This window comes from Struthio camelus, chromosome 19 (assembly GCF_040807025.1).
Source record: "Struthio camelus isolate bStrCam1 chromosome 19, bStrCam1.hap1, whole genome shotgun sequence".
NCBI lineage: Eukaryota > Metazoa > Chordata > Aves > Struthioniformes > Struthionidae > Struthio > Struthio camelus.
In genome coordinates, this window is record NC_090960.1 from 6900094 (window position 1) to 6924144 (window position 24051).

The 24051-nt window shown below is 37.8% G+C and overlaps 1 protein-coding gene across 2 annotated transcripts in view; it reads left to right on the top strand.

Moving 5' to 3' along the window:
• CA10 (carbonic anhydrase 10) overlaps positions 1-24051 on the top strand; it is a 215888-nt gene that overhangs the window by 73429 nt on the left and 118408 nt on the right. For both annotated transcript variants that reach the window (XM_009678896.2, XM_068913571.1), the window contains one exon: positions 12866-13008. In XM_009678896.2, coding sequence (XP_009677191.1) covers positions 12866-13008 — 143 coding nt within the window. The remainder of the gene's footprint in view (positions 1-12865; positions 13009-24051) is intronic.

The window sequence follows — 24051 nt, forward strand, 5'->3', positions numbered from 1 at the left end:
TATCTGTCCCTTGGTGTGCATATGGAATACAGAAATCAGATAATGCAGCATAAACTAAAATAATACCCTTGCTCTCCATTATCCCCTTATATCTCAGACAGTAACTCCTGTGTAGTGAGTTTTACCGGATGTTGTAGAGCTCAGTAAGATACAAATACTGTCACTGTGGAGGAAAGGAGAAGATGCAAGCAAGCCTGACCTGTTAGATCTGCAGTTATTTAAGCTCCCATGCAACTAGAGGAATCCCTTCTGCCCCCTGCACACACAGGGTAGTGGAGACATCCCAGAAATATTTGAGCTGAAACACTCGCTACAAGAGAGTCAGATTTTCTCTAAACCTGTGGGTTTTCCTAGGTAACTCTTAAATTGCACACAGCAGCAGAAGCCAACCTGCAGAGCCTGCATGCCACACACTACATATGAAATGTTATCAAGGAAGTGACTACATTGACCCCTGAAAGTATCAGATCTTAGAGTGTAACTGCAGCTAAGACAAGCAGTAGTAGATCAGTCAGTAGATGATGATCAGAGAGCAAATGGCTGAGTAGCCTTGATGTGGCAGCTATAGAGAGGCCAGGGTTTTCTTTCCATCCCAAAGCACTTTGTATTAAGGCCTCTGCTCAGAGCAGAGGCTTGCCATCACTGTGTTGGGCTGAGAGATCAGCATTGCCCAGACAACTTTTTTTGGCCTGTGAGTAAGTGCATCTAGTCAGCCATCCTAAGGAGTCCTGACATTTCCAATAACCATTTCAGTTATCAGAGTTTTGGTAATCTCGCTGTGGAATCAGCATCCCCAGGCACATCACAGCCCTTTGGAAGGGGGTCAGAGAAATCCGGTTACTCCGGAAAACACTAGAACGCAGAACAGCGTTTGTCTTGAACTGTCATTACAGATATGAACTGCAGCACTCAGTGGTGAACTCTGTGCTTGCTCCTCCCTTGCCCTTGCAAGTCAGCAGGGCCAGGACATTTCTGCTTTACTTGCAGTCATTAGCTGTAAGTGTCTTGTGGGAAACCAAAATAGTAGATAGCTACCAGTAATTCCAGAGCACTGTCACACACATGAGCCTTCTGGAGAAGGGGACTGGTTAACCCTTACCAGATACTCCTCCTACATTGCACTTAACTCTCAGTGCCTGCCTTCTCCAGACTGAATCCTTAAACCCCCCTGCTATCTGCACGCGCTGCTCATTATGTTCATGCTGATGTACGGCATCAGTTAACAGATACAGGCATATATTGACTTTGAGCAACAAATAGTTAACCCTGACTTCCTACCTGACAGTTATGTTTTATTTTAATAAAAAAAAGTAACACAATTGCTATGGTGTTAAGCACTAGGGTATCTAAGCTCCAGAAAGAGCACTTTTGGTAGCATAAATATGCTGTGTTCTGCAGTGTTTTGTGTTCTTTCTTTCATTTCTATTTTTCAGAAAAAGAATCAATAATATCCCCAAAACATTAAAATAAAGCTGAATCTACAGAATAGAGCTCAAGTTATTGGCCAGACAAGCAGTCTTTCCCCTTTCCTTAAAGCAATAAAAGTTTCAAATTACTTTTCTCTGAACAACTTTCTCTCATTCTTCACATTCCTCATATTTCTTCAGTCTTTCTTCACAGTCTTCTATAAAACCCTGGGTCTCACTTGCCCTGCCTCAGAACAAGTCACTCATTTAATAGTATCAGCCGAAGTCCCAAGTTGCCAATTTTACAGATTGAACACAACCACAAATGAAAAAAATGACAGAAGATGAAACGTGAAGAGAAAAGGTTACTTTTAAAAACCATATAGCTCAAAACCCAGGGTTCTTAAGTTTCAGTGCGAAGCCTTATTTACAGGACAGAGCTACTGTCTTTTGCATTTCAGCTTTCAAGCCTCTATTTAAATCCAGGCTGAGCTCTCCTTCCTTTCCACCACCCAAAGTTGCCATGAGTGTCACTCAGTTGAGATTGTCAGCTTGTTCTTTGCCTGCTTCAAGCAGAATCAGTTGAACCCTGTCAGCGGTTGATGAGACAGGGGCTGACGAGACTTAGAAACTGCTAACCAGGCAGCAAGTAATTGCTGCCACTAGTTACTTATGCAAGCATCCCAGCATTGGCAGGCATGCCAAGGGAGTCTGCCTGCATGGCAAACAGAGGCACCAGTCCAGTGCATGCACATGCACGCACAGTGCCTCATGTTGTTTGAGAAGGGATGGTTGCTTCCCCCACCTTCTCTTTCTAGCTCTTAACCAAGGACTCCCATTACCCAGGACTGACGTTCCAATAAGCAAGCTGAGCCAGCTGCACTAAACGCCTCCATTTCTTTTTAACCTTTAACCAAATTGCTTCCATCAGGAGTTACATCATTTCTGTTTCTTGACATAGTTATGCTAAATCTTTCAGCAGCTGGAGCTTTGCTAAGATTACACAGAAAAACAGTTTTCCCCAAGATTATATATCCTTTGACTGGAGTGAGAGAAGTACCTCAAAACATTCAAGCTAGCAGTAACAGTGGCCCTAGAAAATTCTTACTGAGGATGCTTAGACTTGGACCTGGGTACACCTCTGCTCATGGATACTCCTCCCATTTATCTGTATCACCCTACTCATGCCATAATAATGGAAAAAAAAGGAGATACATTAGGAAAAGCTACTATCTAAGCAACTGACCTAAATTTTTGAGAAACATTAAAATAGTATTTTACTGTATGGTTTAGTATGTGTGTTAACTGACCATATCATAGTAGAGAATCTGATTACATACTGTTGCATATCTTATCTTTACCCTATGATTAATATAATATATAAAGACAAATTAGTCTGTTTTAATCAGTATTATAAAATAAATGGTGATGTTTTCTACATTGGTATCCTAAATGTCTAAATGAAAATAAGCAAAAGCTTTGCGAGGTTAGAGGTCACTAATTGTGGTTACCAAGTACTTTTTTCAGTTAATACTGCTAATTAAATAGCTTAAATTATAGCTGTTAATTTCTGCATAATTAAAAGGTAAATTCAAGAGTATTGCAGAGTGTTTGTATTGAAGACATAGCAGAAATGAATACATTTTGTAAAAGTATATTTCTAGAATCTTAACTCCTTTCCCCATCTCCCCCTTTTAGTTTTCTATTTTCTCTCATAGAGCCAGTGCAGTTTTTGAACTTCTCCTGTCATTGAGAATCCTTCATATAAAGGGAAGATGACATTTGAACAGACCACTATGAAACTAGCAGCACATAGTATGATGCAGTTACAGTTCTACACTATTTTCGCTTTTTTGATATGTTGCAAGATTTACTGGTTAAAAGATTTAATGTTTCATCTTCTCTTGAATGGTAATTCTTATTATTGTCCTTCCCTTGGAAATATATTTCAGCTATCAACTTTTCACTTGTTAAAATGAAATCAGAATACTTTAATTTCTCAAATTTGAAGCCATTGTGATCCTGTCTAGTATTACTGCAATCTGAAGATTTCTGTGACCAATTACTTACACGAATGCCATTCTATACTGTGTCGTTTCTTTGGTGTTCCCGACTTCTCTGAGCCTTTATGGCTTTACATTTGGCTTTTATGTAGAAGCAGAGCAGGTCATGTGGTTATCCAGAAGCATTAGTATGGTAATTTTCTTCAAGTTGAGTAGGTGGAAATAATTAATGGACTGCTTTATTGATGTACATAGATAGCTTCTTCTCTCTGTGGTTTCAATTCCCAGCTTCAATAAAGTAGCTTGAGATTTTATCTGAGGGACCAGTAATTACACAGGGCAAGAATAATTGCTGCACAAATACAATCTGATTGTGTTTTATGCTGTTGCCCAGGCCAGTGTTAAAGCTTAAATATATAAACAAGGATCTGCTGCATGAATAAGCTGCCTTTCATTTCAGCTCATGAACTCCAGTAGAGTAACTTAAATTCAGAAATATCTGCTCTTGGAAGTTGAACAAACTTCAAAGAGGAAGTTAACAGTCTTAGAACAACACAAAAACTCCTCTACTGTCTTGTCTAGCACTGTCTCTCATTTTTTAGTATTTAGTCTTTTCTTATACCTTCTTTAGCTACAGTCATTCTTTTTGCCTTCCTCTGTCTCTTTCTGGAGTATTGTATCTGAGATGAAACAATCAAAACTGAAAACAGAATTCAGAATACTGATATGCTGTGAATCCAGACAGTGGCAAATGGCTATTTTCTGTCTTTTTCTTTATTCCTGTCCCAATGATTTCTAGCATTCTCTTTTTGACTGCTGTTGAACACAGTTTTCTGGAAGGGAAGGATGTGAGGGCAGGGGGGGGAAGCTCTATCCAGTGAGTTCAGGATCTCTTTCCCCAGCTGATAACTATTAAAGTCCACAGTCACATATGTACATATAGGCCTACACTCCACTGCATTTTTCAGTACTGAATTTCATTTGCCATGTTATTCCCATGAGATCTTTCTGCAACTCTGCAATTAGTTTTAGCATGATTACCCTGAAAACTTGTCACCTGTGTGCTTTGTCATCCAGAAAAGAGGATTGACAACAGTGACAATCAACAGGAGTGTGAAGGACCTAGAATAGGTCCCTGCAGGATTCCTCTGGCCACCTTCCCTCCAGCATGGGGTCAGGCCAGGTTTTCCTTGCCCTTTGCTTTGTCTTCAACAGGTAGTTCTTCTATCTCAAGATAACTTAGCGAATCTGTCAAAAGCTTTTGGATATCCCAGTACACTGTCATTCAGTTCACCTTTAATTCACATGCTTGGTGACTTTTCGCCCAAAAGAATCTAATACATTTTTGAAGCATGATTTCTCTTTAAAAAAAAATGTGTTGACTCTTTCCCCTTGATTTCATGCTTATTCAAGTGTCTACTAATTCTTATTATAGTTTCAGGAAAACATCTATACTTGTATAGATTAGTGATCTGTTGTTCGCTGGAGCACTCTAAGATTCTTCAAAAATTGGATCACATTTCTATCCCTCAGACTGATGCAGAGTAAGTGATGATTTTGGCAATTCACATTACTGTAGTACTCATCCAAGAGTTGTGATTGATCCCGATGAATTTTTACTTTACTAAAAGTCTGTTTTCTTATGCTCGAGTTCAAGACAGTTTCTCAGATCCATACCCCATAAAGAAGCTCCCGTGTGGGAACCTCCCTTGGCACCTTTGTAAGCATTAAGGAAAAGAATTGATTTAGCTTCACTGCTACATCATCTCTCTTACGTGCTCCTTTTACAACTTGATCAATCAGCTGGCCCCATGGATACTGACAAGATTCTTGTCTCTCATACATTTGAAAAACATTATTAATAGATTTTATGAATTTATAAAATTGTTCTTCAGCATCTTTTTTGCCTGTTTTATTATAGTTTTGCATTTAATTTGAGAGACGATAAATTCTCAATTTTTCCTCATTTGAGCACCATTTTTTGAAGGATGCTTTTACTTCCAGGGGCCTCCTTTATTTTTTTTTTATTGAGACTTGCCTTTTTTCCCCCTTCACCCTTTTTAAACAGAGGCTTAGAATAAACACATGGAACCTAGGCTAAGTTAGGTATTATCAGCCTCAATGTCCATTTTGCCATTTAGCTGTTCTTTTTAAACAAGCTTCTTCATTTGTAGGTAGTTCTTCTTTTGGTTACACAAAACCCCACTACATCATACAGGTTTTCATTCATAAAGATCCTAAATTTAATGTATTATGATATCTGTTACATAGAACGTTTCTGCTGTAGTTAATTCTTAAACCAGGTTCTTTGCAGTGCTCAGAACTAAGTCAGAGGTTTTTTCCCTCCTCTTGTAAGTTCTCCATTTATTCTAAGAAGTTATCAATATTATGTTTACAAGCTTTGTTTCTACTTATTGTCTTATAAAGTAATCCTTATTTTGAAGGGAAGTTAACAGCCATTACTTCAGATATTTTAATTGTCTCCTACTTTAAAGATCAAACATATTCTTGTTATCTGCTATGCTGAAGGCTACAATCCCACGTAAAGCTGGTCCAGGAGTTCTAAGTACACAATGATGATGCATACATTTTTAGGATTTACATTTGTGTAAAGTTTTGCTACATAGCTTACTTTTTGTACACAGGTTTAGGCTGACCTGGCTGAATGAGGACTTCTCCCGGTAGGGATTTATTTGCCACATTGGAGTTACTATTGGCTTTTTACACTTCTGAGTTCTATTTTATGAAACCAATTTGGTTTGCCTGCCAGAATGAGATAGAAGAGGTTTGTGCCTTCATGATAAGATATTAGCAGCTGTAATTTGGTATCATAAGAGTTTGATGAATGATTTACAATCTCTGATGGAGAAGTTGATAGAATATTCCCTGAGATTATTAAAAATCTAACAGGCCACATTCTAGAGTGCCTTGAACCAAATATAAGAGATTATTGTGTGTACATAAAGTAAGGACTGAAAAAGTTATTTCCTGATATGTAGTTGTAGACTTGAGAACAGAATTAAAAAGGGAAATGAATATGAAGCCTTGTAACCAATTTGAATTTTCTTGGTAGAGAGAAGACTAATTTCCTCTGGAAACCCTTCCTTAACAACAGCAAAGCAGTGGAGACAGGAAAATACGCAGCAATAGTGCATGCTAATAATTCACTTTTGGAGCTCATATTGAGTTTTACTCTGACAGTAACATGGCACAAAAGAGTACAGTGCTGAACCAGGCATAACACAACCAATATGATTTGCTTAAGCATTGAATTTGAAAACTTAGACCACACACACCTCCTATATGTACAGGTTCCTGAAAAGCCAGCAATATGACTACCTGAGAATTAAACAAACCACTTTCACAATAAATTCTCCAAGGGCAGGGAGCGAGTAGTTCATGGTGCTCTCATGAAAGAATGGACTCCCATTAGCTTCTGGGCTACCGCTCAAGTTGCCAATTAAGTCGGCACTTTCAGGACATAGGCAATCTTTCCTCAGTGAAAGTTTTGCACAGCTACCACTGTTGAACACAGAAGAGATTAAAACAATAGATGTCACTTTAGTATCTTACTGATTTTAACTGCCCAGTGCAGGAAACATCTGATCAATAAGATACACCAGATAAACCAGAGGCTGGTGGCAGGATAGTCTCAACTTGTATCTAGTTCTGAGGCTAGCAGTTTTTTTTTTTTTAAACACCATCCTTTTCTCCAAGGGATCTTTTAGTGTAGAAGATGGCAAAATAGATGGGAGGCTATCTCATCTATTTACATGAGCCAATGTAGAGTAAAAAATCAGTAGATTGTTACTTAAGCTCAGAAGCTGTATGGAGCAATTTGGGAATAATTCCTGGGTATTAGGAAATTTTGCAGCGATATGGTGCAATCATTTGCCCACCCTGCATAATACAGGGAACTGGATGGCCTTCTTTTTGCTACTGTTCCCAGAACAGTCATACATCATGTAGACAGTGCTTCTTACTTAAGTGAGAATTTTTTTTAGAAGGAACACATGTATGTTGCAAAGGTATTCATGCACACTGACAGAATTAACAAAAATAAGCTGTGAGCTAAGGCCAAAAGCATGAACAGGAGAGTGGAACAGGTAGAGGGGGGGAACTTAGAATTCTTTTAAAACTTTGAACATTAAGAATGGCTCCTACCAGTGATTAATCATGGCACAGAATAGAGATCAGAGCCTTAAATCAGGAGCTGGGAGAAGAAAAGCAGGAAGAGAGATGGGATTTTTATTTTAAATAAATTCATGTTTTATGGCTTAGAAAGAAAGATTATTTTTGGTGTAGAAGCCTTACAGAGCCACATCTCCACAGCCGCAGGCATATTTCAAAGTAACTGCAAGTATCTTTAAGGACTCTAGATTGTGAAATTGAGAGCTGATGGGGATAACACTTCATTAGGTATGGCTTGGCCTTCTAGTCTTTCACAGTAAGTTCAGAAGGTAAAATACAGCCAGGACTTGCCTGTAGGAACCAGATACAGCCCAGAGTAGCATTGCTGCAGGACAAACCAACCCTGAGGAGTAGTAGTCCGCACACTCAAGGACCAGGAGTGCCACAAACTGCAGAGTTCCTGCCTCCAAGCAGTGCATCTGTTTTCTTCTGAACTAGACCAAGTATTTCAGTCAGTGAATCTCAGGGACTCTTCACATACTGCCTCAGATAAATTCTAGCTACAGACAATGATTTTGCTCTACTAGCAAGATACAAAAGTGGAGCATAGGTAGAACTTGGAAGAAACCTCTTTATAAGTAAGCCCTCCACAGCCAGAGAAATTATATGGGAGGCTGTACTTAACTACCCACAATCCATTCATCACCTAGACTTTTGATTACATCAACTTTTTTTTTTTAAATATCAAGTAATACTTAACACCTTGCTACAGAGCATGCACCTCTGACCCCATATTGGGAAAGCCATTGCCTCTTCTCACAGCACAGAGGCAGACCGTTGCATGTCCCTCAACACACTCCGTAGACAGTACCAGTATGCTTATCTGAGAGTTTACTGTACCTACAGAAAGGCATCCTTACTGCACACTGTTCATTCAGTGCTTTTCTGGAGGAGATGGAAGGCCTGCTTTTCTTTAGGCAAATTGTCTGGGCTCATCACTAGAAGATTAGTAATCAACCTTTGCTTTATTGTTCTGGTAGCTCTTATTTCACTGTTATACATAGGATTTGGTTAAAAATATCAGAAACTCTCATTCTATTGTGTCCTGCTGATATTAGTGTCTTCATATATCTTAATGTAACTTGTTCCCACTAAACTGAAAAAATAGCAGCTGCAATAACATATAGGGTATGCATAAGGGCATCAGTGATTTTTGCCTAGCTAGATAAAATAAGTAGCCCTCCTCACTTCCTCCCTGTATAACACACACAAAAAACTGTTGTCCTTGGTATGCCAGTGTAAAGAAACCAACTTTGAATTTATCCATTTTACTTTGTGTTCTGAGAAAGTCAAATGCAGGACACTGGTCAGGTTAAAAAAAACCTTACCACCTTATGTATAACATTTGTGGCAAACTAGCTCTCAAATAGTATAAATTCATAGGGATTTATAGGCGATGGCAGACATGACATGATCATATACAGAAACTTCTGGCAGAATAATCAATAGCTAGAGAACCTTGTTAAATGAGACTGTAAGCCCATGTGCAGGCTGCATGCAAATTAGCTTATAAGAGTAGTTCCTACACAGCACTGTCTAAAGTAGTTCAAAGATCCACACAAAGATGTGGAATATTCCCATTGATAGATAACTAGATTTTTAAGGAAATATAATGCAGATAATTGTAGGGGAGAAAATACTATTTCATTAATGATTTAACTCCTGATAGAACCTTGCCTATTAGTCAATCTGGATTAACAAAATAATGAATATTTTCCTATTCCTTCCAGATTCAACTAGTAACTTTTTCAGGATAATCAGTAAGTTTGGTACTTGTATTTAATTTAAGCCTTCGGTTTTCTACATGAAGCCTCCTTGGATTTTTCTGTTACAGTTCTGAAACTTTTCTATTACTTTGAGCATCTAGACAGCAACACTACCTTAATTACATATAATCAGACATTAATATTGCATAATATCCCCATCCACTAATTAACTTAGGTGCAGTCTTGGGTCAGTCTTCTTTAATTAACCTTCAGTTGGTGCATAAGTAGAGTCTTTCTGATCACTGGGGGAAGTTTGCCATTGCTGTGCTTTTTTTGTCAAGCCATATATAACAGAGCTAGCACCAAGCATATATTGGAGAGATTCTCACGAGTGAACTACCTAGACATTTAGAAAGAAATCAAAGATTGCAGCAGACTTACCTGCCAGGCTGACAAGTCTGACCTTTGCAGTGCAATATCATGTTAGAGCTCCACCTTCTTGACTTCCCAGAAGTGGGCTGGTGTGACAGGTAGTATGCAGAATGCAAAGTCACCCTGTCAAAACCAGAAAGAACATTATAAAACATCCACTCATAGCAGCTATTTGCCAGTACACCTTTTCCGGGACAATCCCAGTTACATCATAAAGACTTTAAGTAATATGAATTTGCAGGCAGTTGACTGCCATTTGTTTGGCTTGCCATCTTACTGTACTTACCATGTCTAGTTTATTTATTTTTATAAAGCTTGCTAAAGAATTCTGTTTGTACCACTACCTAGAACATTTGTGCTCAAAAAAATTTTAGTAGTACTAAACCACTCAAGTAAAGGACTCCCAGTTGAATATTTTCCCTCTTGAACCTACAGCTCTACAGTTTCATCATAAATATTAATCCTTTTTTTAAAAACAACGCAGTGGCATCTGTCAAGGGAAACATGGCTATCTCAGTTAAGCTACACTTATATACTGTAGGCTCATGCACAAGAGGCATTTTTCTCTCTGACAAACAGAAGCTCAGTAATGACATTTATAGTACTTTTCTTGAAGAAGTGCACAAACATACTCAAGTAACTAGATGTACTCCGTGCCTTGCGTTGCACTACATTTGTTTTTAAAGTATCGACACTTAGTATAAGTTTAGGAAGTTGTAACATCACATAAGTATCCAGTGGAAGTTGACTGATAGCATGGACACAGGAGCCAAAAAACTTGTAGAACCATACCTCCTTGGAATTTTTTAAAAATTAAAAATTAAAACCCCTCTTTTAAGAGCCTTCCTTCTGACCTTCCCGGTGGGTTTTTTATTCAAATAAAGACTACTGACTTAATTTGATGGGGGCATTTGCCCACATTTGCTAGCAATCCTAAGTGTTATTCCTTGCTTTTTGCTTACCCAGAGCCATATGGTATTACACTATGACCCCTTCATCCAGATTTCATGAAGTGCCCAATAAGCATAGCTCCCTGTTTTGGGCATTGCATGTTGATTGATTTGACTGTCCACGTCAGGTGTAAAAAAAAGTTTTTAATTAGTGAATATTAGTAGCACATGCTCATTTCAGAACTGTTCAACTAGGGATGTAAGGAAACTTTAGATTTGTTTATCTCTATTGCATAGGTTTTTGCTTAATTATGTTAACAAAACCCTTTTACTAACTTCTAGCAGCAGCACCCCACAAAAGCCTTTAAGACACTCGAGCCAGTGGTATCCAGTAGCTGGCCACTTGGACCCCTACAGGGCTTTTGATCTCATGTGTTTAGAGAGCATCTGGAGATGCACAGACAGTCAGAGATTCAGACCAAAGAAAAAAAAGCTTTGGCTGAAAAATGGAGTTTTCAGTTGTTACATAAAGAGTAACAGCTATGGATGATAGCTTATGAACTACTGGAATAGGCAGATGCTTAACATTTGCAAAACATTTTCCATCAATGTTCTGTAGATACTTGTGCTTGAGTTTTGCTGTGCAAGCAACAGTTTCAAGAAACTGAAAGATGATCTTTTACTTTTGCAGGAAAGCTTATACACAAAGCTATATATTAATACAACCAAAATTTTACATCTAAGCACATCATTTGAAGGTGAAAAGAACTGAGCTGTTCCACAAGGTGTTAGGAAAACACTTACCAAGATAAGTCATTTACCTGAGGCCATGCCACTTCAGAAAATATTTTCTTCCTATTTTCCTTCCAAGGAACATTCCCAATGAGTTGAGTCTGCTACAAACATGAGGGTCAAACCAAAGCAATATTGTATGTAGCTCCCACTAGAGTGGCCCAAGACTCCATTCAGAAGAAAGCATTCACATTGCAAAAACCTGTATACAAGCAACTTTGGCCTCTACAAGGCTTCTTATAGGCTGCGGATGCCTTCTTTTCAGCTCCACCCTTTAGGCGAAACACCTGTGCTCCTGCCCCATGTGCTCAGCCTCATGCTCCTTCCTGCAGTCAGGGTTTGTAGACTTTGTCACACACAGTTTGGAGATCAGAAAAATGCTGTGAGGGTCAAAGGTTATGAAAAATTAAAACAAAATCTAAAAAGAAAAAAAAAATCTTCCAAAAAGGTCAACGTTAGCCCCTGTAAATTTCCACCTGCTACACAAAAATACATAGAATAATTATGATAAAGCCAAAGTTGCTTCATTTTAAACTCCAGTCAGGGCAAGGAGTGCACACAAAAATTTGTCTGTCCATTATAAGTCTTGTGAGTTGCTCTTCAGTCATTTAGTCAGAAATTTTTGAGCATCCAAAGAGAGTTTTTCAGGTTGATCTCGTCCAAGTTTTGAAATTGCAGGTTAGAGGCAATATGACCCTTCAGCCTGCAGTTATCTGATGGGAAGCACTCTAGAGCTACAACATAACATTCTTCTTCCCTTGCCAATTAGGGGCACAAAATCTTTTAAAGTGACCCAACTTGTCAAAAATCAGGGTTTCCCCCATGTTCCAAGCCATTGCAGATACAGGGAAGGAACTATTGTTCTTCACCACCAAAGTATGGCTTTTGCAACAATAATTTATTTAAATCCAAACTTTGACTAAAAAAGGTGTGGGTGAATGGAAAAGAAATGAATAGAACCTGTCTAGAGAGCGGCCTGTTCTCTGGAATCACAACATGTGAGTTTCATATATAATAATCTTTTATTTTAAAATGAATTTTACTAAACATGAAGACTTTTTTAAAATTTGAGTAGAAATGGGATGTTTCCAATCCAAGGATACATTATATGCATGTAAACTTAGCATAAGGACAAATGAGCCACATAACTCTTGCTAAGTAAATATTCCATGATATTAATAACACAGGAGCTATTTATAATTGAATCTTGTATTATATCTAGGTACCTTCAAAAGAGGAAAAAATATGCTGATATGGGAATATATGAAATAATATATTTTGGTCTTTGTGTATAAGGTTTTATATTTCAGGTGCTTGATTAACATACCTGTGTTTTCAGTTTCAGTTTCATGGAGACAGTATGACAAGCTTAATTAATCCTTGCATATGTTTCTCTTACTCTTTCAAGATTTTTCTTAAATTTGGACATTTTTTGTATTTTACAGTTCCCTCGTTTTGGGGTTTGGTGAACTCAGCTTGGAATCTTTGCTCTGTTGGGAAAAGACAGTCACCTGTCAATATTGAAACCAGCCATATGATCTTTGATCCCTTCCTAACTCCGCTTCGCATAAACACAGGGGGAAGAAAGGTATGTGTTCATATAAAAGCAAGAAGTTAATAGATTTACAAACATTTTGCTGTATTCTATATTTCTGAAGCGTTAACATTTTTATCTCAGGCACCTTTGAGGCAGAATAATAATAATGTAATCCTGTGCAAATCCCACAATTTCATCAGTGTTGGAGAGAGAGCAACCGTACATTTTTAGGTATCTGCTAGCACATCCTTATGTTTTCATTTGAACTGTTACTTGAAACTCTTCTAGCTAGAAGAATAGCATCTCATTTGTAGGAACTGCATGTTAATAATTAAATTTGGTGTTCGCCCTGAATGGTATTTTAAAGCTGCTACTCTAAAAATGTTGTTTAAGATGGCCAGAACCTTCTTTTATTAATCTCAATCAGGATAACCTTACCGTGCCATGATTTTAAGAGGCAGGGAGGGATGAATAAGCGTCTTCATACTATGAAATAAAGGGAGCTGTGTGTTCATACCTGAGCATAGGACAGGGAGACAGATATGTTCAAAAAGTAATCTAGTTTCCATCTTATTTAGAGAATATTGGCACTTAAGAGTCTTAACAACAAAAGTTTTATTGGACACCTCCTGACATATATTAATTAGAAAACAAAAGGACAACATTTATTTTAATAGGTCTTAAGTACGTCTCCAAGTATTTTGAATACAATGGAAATGATTGATAGGTTAGCAAAGACTACCTTATACAGCTAAAATCAACATGATCATTTCATGTTGAAAAGTGATTAGAATATCTGCCACAGCTCACTAGTTTATTAACCTCTGTTTCTGTGTTTTTAAACAAGGTTTATAAAAATCTATTCAGAAGAACCACATTTGGAAAGTATATCTTAATATACTGAGGTATGAAACCAGGGTTCTTTTCAGTTAGCTGATGTGTCTAGCAGTGGCTCAGGAACCTAAACTTCTAGGCTAGTCCATGTGGACTAAAGGTAGAGGCAGAAAACTATCGTGACAAAATGATGGTGTGCAAACAGGTGGAGATTATTGTCTGAGGTATGTGTACATACAGAAATACTATTGATAATGCTAATCAGTCATCATAGCCTCCTTTTTCTACACTCTATCTAATTTACGTTCAGTGCTAAAATTTTCACAAATCCCTAAACTCTATTTTGAGAAGTTATGTAAGTATGTGGAAGCTGAAGGGCCTTGATTCTGGTAAGTCTTGCTGAACTGGTTTTCTAAGTTATCATCCTCAATTCTCCATCAGATTACCATCACAGGTTACCATCTCCACAGCAGAGCTGGGAGAAGGAAATATATTCAGAATCTGGAAATTTAGCCTTCACTGGCAGTATAAACTAACCTGACAAACTAAAAAGCTTAAAATTACGGCCGCGAGATGTTTCCACCTTGCTTATTTTTTTAATTGTAGTAAAAAGTAAAAGTCCATTAAATGTTTCTACAAGTTTTTACACCTCTGATAATGCAGCATTGTGCTACTGCATGCATATAAGGCAAAATAATTGACCAGATATTATTTATGGCTAAGAGTTTGAAAAACACTCAAGCATGTACATTTATGCTTGCTGACTCAGAGCTCATAAGCTAAATTGAAACTACTATATGTCAGTGCATACAATGAAAAAATTGCAGGAAGTTAACATATCAAGAAGGAAAACAGATTTAGATCCCAAGCATATTTCACTGTTAATGAATATCACTCATGTGATATTAACAGCATAGTTAGGGGACATTTTACATACATGATTGTTAAAATGATTTTCCACATTGCAGAAGTGCTAGGTAATTCTTAAGAATTAAGTGCTAGTTAATTCTTTGCATTTATGTTTATTAAAAAATTATAATGAATAAGCTTACTAAAAATAAGGAGTAGAGACAAATTTTAGAATTCAACAACAAAAAAATCAGCCATGTTCATTTCTGAGAAATACTTTCTTCCAAAATTGCCATTCAAAGAGAGGTAGTAATCTGAAAGCATTTCAAATTCAAACTGATGCTAATGATTATGTTTAATGATTTTTTTTTTTCCACTAAAGAATGTAATCACAGTATGGAAGTTTAGGAGCAGTCCTCAAATAACCAAAGTATCAGTTCTGTTTATCCAACTGGAGGGTTGATATATTTCAATTCTAAAATTATTTTATAAATAGAATATCTTGAACCTGGTAGAGTTTGTTAGCACTCTTGGAAATAGTCATTAGTTCATAATGGGTTTTGCATTTTTTACCTTATATGGGGGTATCTAAAAAGGTATTTTAAATATTTTGTTGCTTAGTCTGTGTAGGCAGATCTCTTCTTTTATTCGGTCTTCTGTAATACATAGCAATGCAGATGAAAAAGCATTGTGACTTACAGAATAACCAATATCAGAACAAGCAGAGACTCTAACAAAAGGTTATTCCAAAATGATTTATCTTCTCCTGGCATCTTAACAAATGAGATTTCTACTGGAAACAGCATGAGATGTTTGGAATTTGCTCTGTTGTTCCCACTGAGGATCCGGTGGTTCATGTGCACATACCTCAGAGTTGATACAAGCTTCGTAACAGAAATGATAAAATGGTGATATCGTTACTTACTGAAGGACAGTAGTGCTTCCAATTCTGGTCCACATTTCAAAGGAACATGTACATTTTCCTTTTTAAACAGAAAGACATTGAAGTTTTTGATTTTGATATCAAAGAAAGAGTTTTACTTATTCTGCTATTTATGCAATATCTGAAATATTTCAGATTATTTACAAATTACGCTATGACAGAATATGAAAGTCAAGAACAAAATTACATAGAAATTGTCAGTGAGTTGAAGCCAGGAGTTTTAGAATATTTAATATCTTTAACAATTCTAAGAATTTAACTGTTTTTGTGCCAGCTCAGCATGAAGAAAATGTCTGATTATTAATAAAACATTGGAAGCACTGAGGGCCTTGGAGATGTTATATCAGTAATGAGGTGTTCTTTTCACACTCAGAAATGGTATCCTGCTGATGTCAAGCAGTGATGGTCTTCTGTCAAGTTATGAGAACAGGATTTGTTCTAGTTGTATTTAGTCTGTTTTAGAGAGATTTCTAAAATAGTTGAATCAAAATTGTCCTTCAAACAAAACATTGCACTTTGATGCTGTTAAAAAAATAATTCTTTGTTAAGGTTTCAGTGAGGATTTGATTTGGCAGGTAGTATATTTGTGTTCACTTTTTTTGGTACTGTTTCCTTTTATGTTCAAAATGGAGGTGTGTTTCATGTAGGCTGAAGCACCTCAATTTTCAGGGCAATGAACCAATTGATACAGCAGCCAGGGAATTTCTTAGGCATGACTTAACTGTGATTATGCTGTACACTAAGGGATTTTATCAAACTGATCCTAAGAAAATGATGAGCAAATGAAAAAGGAATTTGATATAGTTTCAAACCACAGTTACAACAAGCTAGCTTAGATGCATAGTGAACAACAGTCAAAACTATACACATCTTTTAAAAGGGGAGTTGGGAGGGGAGTCAAGCCTTAAGAGAGCAAATGGATGTAAGGAAGCTTTCGATAAAGTTATTCGTGGAAGAGTAACTTCAACTTTTTAACAAAGGTTTTTGCTGTTAAAGTAGAAATCAGCTTTACTTGAGTTCTGATTTTGGAAACAACATTTCTACTCTGTGTGCTTCACTTTTTTAATTAACTTCAGTAGGAACAGAAGAGGTTCACCCACGGAAACAGAATCCAAGCGCACGTCTAGAGCAATTCCAGTTACACAACTGGACAACATGCTCACAGGCTTATATTTCCTTTTATCTCTTCCATCCCTTAGCACTGCTTTCTCCTGTTGAATCTTTTGTTGGGGGGGGAACATTGGTTAATTTCTCTAAACTGGTTACCTGTGTTGGTCTGTATTTCCACAACATCAAACCAAAACCATTCCAAACCATTTCCTTTACATAATTTGTCTGGACTGAGGTTTCCACCTTCACAGTAGTATTTACCTTTCCAGTTTTCTATCAGAGAGCTTCTCTTATTTCAGTATTAATATTGGAAGGCATTTTAGTAAACTATATTGAGACTTTCCTCCATATTTTTAGACCAGCTGGGAATAAAAAAATGTATTTCCATGTTCCTAAAGAAGAGGAATGGTCCGAAAGCAGAGAATGGAGGAACAACATCATTGCCTTACTACCCCACAGTCTGCAAAGGAAAAGAGTACAGTCTGTGGCCTGTTACACAGCAGATGACTGACTAGTGACTTCTAACCATAGTATTTCTGAATTAACAAAAGAGCAGCTGAGCAAATTTAGGAGCAAATGGGATGGCAGTGCAGTCTGCCATATTTATACTGCTTCAATCCGATTTTCAAAATAAAGTTCCAGCGAGCAATAACATATTGCTTTATGTGCTGTCCAGTCATTGCAGTGCTGTATTGGATCATCCAATTTACAATGCAGGCATCTTCAGGTGTTAATTCTGAGTTGTGCTGTTATTTTGTATATTTGTGCATCTCTGTTTTCTGAGAAAGAGGCTTTTCAGGTCCTCAAGACTGACTGTCATTGATACAGATAATTGGATTTCAGGATCCAGAATTTCAGCACAAGGCTCTTAATGAGTTTGCATGCAGATAAATTCCCCAGAAGTGCTGCTGCTGAGGAAACTCCCCATGTTTCAGTTCTCTGTCAGTCCCAGCTTTGTCTCCTGATTATCCATTTTAGTGAATTTAAAATGCAGACCTTTTCAGATAAACAGTCCTTTTTAATAAACAAAACAAACCCTTATTAACATACAAATCACACTTTTCTGCTCTGTCGCAAAGAAAGATAGAGTTTTACTTGCTTTACTTCTTTTTCTTTGGGTTCACATGAGCACCAAGGCAATAAGAACAGGACAACAGAATAACTTTACTGAGAAGCTAGTGCAATCTAGTGGCATTTCTACAGAAAGCACTATGGATTCCAGTCTCCAAGGCAGGGGTTTCCAGCCTGTGCTCTGCATGCTGCTCACAAATCACCTCACAGTAGTATGTGACTTCACACTGAGCTAGGACTTCCTCTGCTGGGACCTGCTCCTCCTTTCACCAGTGCTGGCAGTATCTCTTCTCTAAGAACATCTTTGTCTCTGTTCCCCAAAAACTTTCCTCCTAGCCCCCCTGCAGACCATCTGCCTTCGGTCTCCTAGTTCTCTGTGGACTCATTTTCAAGGATCCTATTACCAAGAGTCTTTAAGACTGAATTACCTGAAGCTCAGGTTAGTTGAGAAGCAGTAACGTGTGCAAATGCAGCACTATGTTTTTATATTCAGGAAGAAAGTTTAGCATGGCTCTGCACATACTAGGAAAACAAACGGCTGAAGCAGAACCACAAAGGAAAGGTTTGCTGCTGTCTTGTCCTCTGTTCTACTGTCTATGGTGGATATTCTGTTTTTACAGACCTCCTCAAATTTTGAGGAAACCTTAGATTTTTTCCATGGAAATTTGTAAAAAATACTTTCTTAAAACAGCAAAAGCCCTTGGGGATATTCTAAATGAAATAAAGACTTTGAAAGATGCCAGCAGATGTCACCTGTCGTTGTAGAGGCTGCATCTGTGCTGAGCTATGCGTGGTTTTAAGCGCTTGAATGCCAGTGCCTTTGCTTAGACAGTATCAGCTGGAGCAAAAGATCAATGTGGCATGAGAGGGGCTGTAAGTTCCAGCGTGTGGCCCGGGCACTTGCACATTCACCTTCAAATTATGTGCAGCCACTTCTGCTGTTACATTGCTTGGTTCTTGACACTGGTGCCCTAAGTACCTCTTCTGTGGGATGCTAAGATCCCATCAGGAATTTTGTTACCATATAGCATAAGCATTGGGGGTTTTTTTACCAGTTCTTTGCCATAGTTATTTTTTCCTCCTAATAACATTAAGTAACAGCATTTGCTTTAGACACAAAGTGAATCCCTTCCAATTAATTAAACCTTGTCACCTTAGTGATGCCATGTGTTACTAATCATTTTAGTCATGCTCAAGGACTTAAACTGTGTTTTAAAGCATGTAAAGTTCTAATTAAAATCTCTTTCTTTTTAAGACAAGAAAGACCATTCTAGCTGATGTTAATCTCTGGGGAAATGAACAAATCGGTGTCTGCTGGCCAAGGGCTGTTACACACATTCAGCGTACCTAAATGAAAGTTACTCAGTACAATACAGAATTCTGCCTTCTCATACAGGACATTAATGAATACAATCACGTATTATTTAAATTAATATCTTTTTAAATAATTGGCTCACTCTATGCATCAAAAAATAATGCCAATATTTAGCAGTTTCTAAACTAAAATAGGGTAGGAGAAAAGACAGAATTAGGAATTGAAATCAGTTAAATGGTTTCTCTGCCAGTTAGTTCTGATTCCATGCTGTTCAATCAATTCAGAATATTACTAGCATTTTTCTCAAGAGTGCAATATATGACAACTGCCAAGCTTTGCTTTGGTGATTACTAAAAGGACAGACACTGGTGTGAACCATATTTCAGCACTGCAGGAATATAAAATTCCTGTTAGAAATGGTCCAGGAGGAATGAATAGCAATAAGACATCAATGTCATCTGTAAACTGATTTGTAGTGAATTTTCAGAGGGCTTAATAATATGATGTTTTGATTTAGAGTGGCTCCAGAAAGTCAGAAGTCCAATGCAAACATCAAACACAAATGAATAAAAAATGAATAATTAGGTAATATTTCTGTTACTTCTACAGTACTGTGTGTTCTCAGATGTACTAGTAAGTGAATATAAAATGAAACCAGCAGGTTAAAGTAAATGTTGTTTATCAGTCCCAGCCACTGGCTATTCAGAAGAACAGGAAAACTTGCTAAGTATTATTTCTGAAGTACCTGTAAATTTTGCTCTTAGTAGACCATATATAGAGGGAAATGTGTATTCAGGGACTAGATCTGGATATATACTAGGGGTCCTGTCTTTTTATCACTTCAGTGATCCTTACTTGAGATTGAATCCAGATTAAATATTTGGGGACTCAGCTGTGCACCTTGCTGTGTTCTCTAAATTCCTGAGCATCCATGACAGTGGAGTCATCCACTGAAGTCATCAAGGTGTCCTGAGTGGGCACAAGGATGCATTTCTACAGCTTCTTTACAGGATCAAGATTTCTGTTGCTCCAGTGTACTGTATTTGACATTTAATCCTGGCCAGTGTCATAAAACAAGCTGACTTGTCTGCCTTAGGAAGCCTCCTAGGAAATCCTCGATATGGCAGGAAGAAGTGATTCAGTGGCCAGCGCTCTTTCTCCACAAGCTGCGGTGCTTTAGAGCCCAGGATACGCTCTTATTTTGGCAGCAGCATCTTTCAGACAGTACGTTAAGCTGTGTCTCAGCTGCAGTTGTGCAGTAATCAAAAGCAACCAATGGCATTCTTGCAGCAGTAGGTGTGTTGGAAAAGCATTCAAAGCTGAGTAATTAGGACGGCTCAGTAACACTTCTGTAGCTCAACTGGATAAAATATTGCCGTTACTCTCTCCAAAAAACGGAGTTAAGTAGTTGCTACTTCCCTTGTCATTGACAGGAAAAAGCTATTTCCTCTATATGCCAGTAGAGGGCCAAATCTGCCCTCTCATACACACTCATGAAACTTAATTGTATTTAATTACAGTAACTTAATTGAACTGATATAGTCTAGGTGGACAGATACAGGGCTCATATTTCGTATTTAGTTTGCAACATTCACAAGATGTTTGAGATTGTTTGATGAAAGACTCTAGATAAAGTTTTGGATGTTATTTGAAATATCAAGAGTATGTTGACTGTGGACATGATTCTGCTCCGGTTGAAGTTGGGGGCAAGATGCTGACTGTAAGCAGATCAGCCTTTATAACCTGCATCCATCAAATATGTATTTATAATCAAGCCATGTTTCCTGGAAATGATTTACCAATTGTTCCGGAATGCTGTAATGGAAGGTAGATGAGGGAACAGGGAACCAGGTTATAAGTGGAGAGAGGAGACTTGTACATTAGATGTCTGCTGTCCATCTAAGGAAGAGATAGGTTTTTGGCCAAAAACCTACATGTGGCAAAGTCGTTAAGCCAGCTTTCCAAATGGTTACACAGGCAGAGGGAGTACAGATTGCTTGTGGCCTGCTGGTTGCAGCTGTTAATTGTAGGGCTGTAAGAGACCCCTTTCCTGACAAGCTGGATTTGGGTTCTTGGGGAAGCTGAGGAAAAGGTTCACGCTCTCATTTTGTTTTTCTTTTTTTAAAAAAAGAAAACACACCCATAACTCATCTAGAAAGGGGGTAGTAGGATTCAAGCTATGGACCAGTGCCTGGTGTTGCTGGATTGCAGCAACCACAAACAAGTGAAAATAACAAAGAAATAAACTAAGATCCACACTGATTTATTATTAGTTCATTCCTATATAAATTGAGAAAAATGAGGCTAAGTAAACTGGCTTTATGGCTAGGGCATTAAGCACAAAATAATTGTAAGTCTTGTGCTTAAGAAACTGTTTTTGGTTTTGTCTCTCCAGCATGACAGATAACAGTCACATATGTTTACATTGTTTTGCTCTGAATGTAACCAAGAAACCACCTTATTTCCACCAGGGATTTTTGCCTGTCTTGCAGCTAGAGTAGGTACTTTATAATTGACGTGTCAGTTCTGCTGAAAGCTAGAAAAGATGGGGATAAATTCCACAGTTGGCAGGGTGGAGTACAAATTGCTGTGGCAGATGAATGTGCCATTCAGAATTTTGAGTAGCACTTTGGTGCTAGGAGGATGTGCACATTTGTTGTTTGTCCTCCTGGTACTGTTAATCACTGATTGTAGAGAAGTGAAGCAGACATGGTTTGCTTACAGATAGGAGAATTAAACTATATGTTTTAGGATTAGAGGAGAGAAAGGGACTTAAGGGGAAAACTGAAGCAATGGTCAGCAAACTGTTTCTAATAATCAAAAACAAGTCTGTGGATAAGCAGCCCCTCATCAAACTGGGATCTGGCTGGTAAAGCAGTGGGAGCATGTAAGCTGCATGCCACTCACCAGGCTGAGGAAAACTATCAGTAGATGATTCTGGAACAGAGGAAGAAAATGTGCATAAATTCAGGGTAAGAAACTGTTCTTAACATAAGGGACAGTGCATATTGTGGGGGCTGCAGGCCTTGCAAGGAAATTGGAAAGAGAAAACAATGCTTTTGCACTTACCCTTTTCTTGGGAAGATTTGTTTTTTCAGTAGAAAAAGCAACAGAAAGTCATAGCAGTATTGATTAGAAGTATGGCAGGCCTCTGTGTCACATAGGTAAGTGTCTTGACTTATAACTACAGTTCAACTATATAACTATTGCTTTCAGTTGAAAGCAGTTATAACTACATGGTTTTACCCACCTCCCACTTTATCAAGTTGTTACTTATGTCCCTGAAAAAGAAACAGTCCTGTAGTTTGAGTCTGACAATGGAAATTCTAGCTTTTAAAGCAAGCACATGAGGGGACATAAAAAAAGATGGAAGTTTAAACTTCACTCCCAAAAATCATTCAGGAGTTTGTTTTAACTCACAAAGGTGACAAAGATGAATAAAATAAAGAAACATTTTTAGATGTGGATAAAAGAAAGAAATGTAAAGTTTTGGTACATGAGCAGAAAATGCCAAATACATAACAGTCCCATTTTTGTGAGTCTTCTCTAGGATCCAGTTCCTTTCTCAGTCTCTCTCATCTCAATTTTTAAAATTTGTCTTCTAGGAAAAATAACTGTGTTTGTGTGTATGCTTTTGTGTGTATGTGTGTGAGACTCTCAGCTTACCTCCTTCTTCAAGAGCTTTATCCTCTCATTCATCATTTCGAAAAATCAAATAAAGCAGAATGAGCCTATGAGATTTCTTCTGCAGTTGTCCATTTTCCAGAAGTTTTCAGAATCCATAAACTCCATATAAGACATTTGATTAAAGAAGCAATCTGAAGAAATGGCATAATTTTAATGGAAATTCAATAAACTGTTGATTTTTGGAATTTATGTTTTGTCTGTGTTGCAGCAGCCCCAACTTGGAATAATGCTGTAACTAAGTAAGGAGATGGCTTCTGTGGAGTTATCTTGGACTTAAATCTGCATAACTTGCACCATAACTTAATACCATCTGAAGGAGGTTCATATGGGTGCTTATATACCTTGAGGGGGTTGTTTCATGAGAAAATTGGAGATCTGATGTAACTATTAAAAGATAATGCAGTTTTTTCAAGAAAGATGACTGTCAGTATTGCTATTATGAATTCATAAGGTCTCACTACCTCAAAGCAGTTTTTGGGATCAGGATGAAAACACATACATCATGTAAATATGACTAGTGCTAATAGCAAGGCTGTGACACCATGCTCAAAGAACTGCACACTTTCTGATTTATTATAACAGCTCAGTGCCACCTGTCTCAGGGAAGCCGTGCAACAGCAGAGGATGTTCATAGAAAACACTAACTTAGATGGCATGTTGTCACATAGATTTGTTTGAGATTTATAATGGGGTTGGGAGGGGAGTAGAAGAAGAAGCATCAGCAAGGGTTAAGAAGGTTAAATCATGTTTCTTGACTTCCTTTGGCTCAGATGGATGTGTAGGAAAAAGGAATGGATATACACTTTACTCCCATATCCCTTCCACTGTACCCCAGCCAGCAGTTGGAGGCAGCATATCAGCATCATAGTTTGCTGCTGATAGTAGTGTAAACCATATAGTTGCATTTTGCAGCCCTCCCTTCCCTGACACACAGGGTCAAGAAGTACAGCTTAGATGTATTTAAATCATAGCATCTTCCAGGGCGATGCTAAGGGCAACACAGCTGTGCTGAGGTGGCACTTAAGAGCGCCATTGAAGATACTTTGCCCTAACTAAGAATTTAGCCTTAACTATTTCACCTAGTCCTGTTTCATCTAGGACTATTTAAGACCTCTACCCAAAATAGTGCTCAAAGGTGCTATTTCAAAGAACTTTTTTTTTTTTTTCGGGGGAGGGGGGGAGGAATTTTAAAATGATCATTATTTTTAATCGCATACATGTCCTTTTCCTTTTGATATCACCGCAACTCTTCCATATAAATGTATTTTTGTGTTTAGTTTTGTAA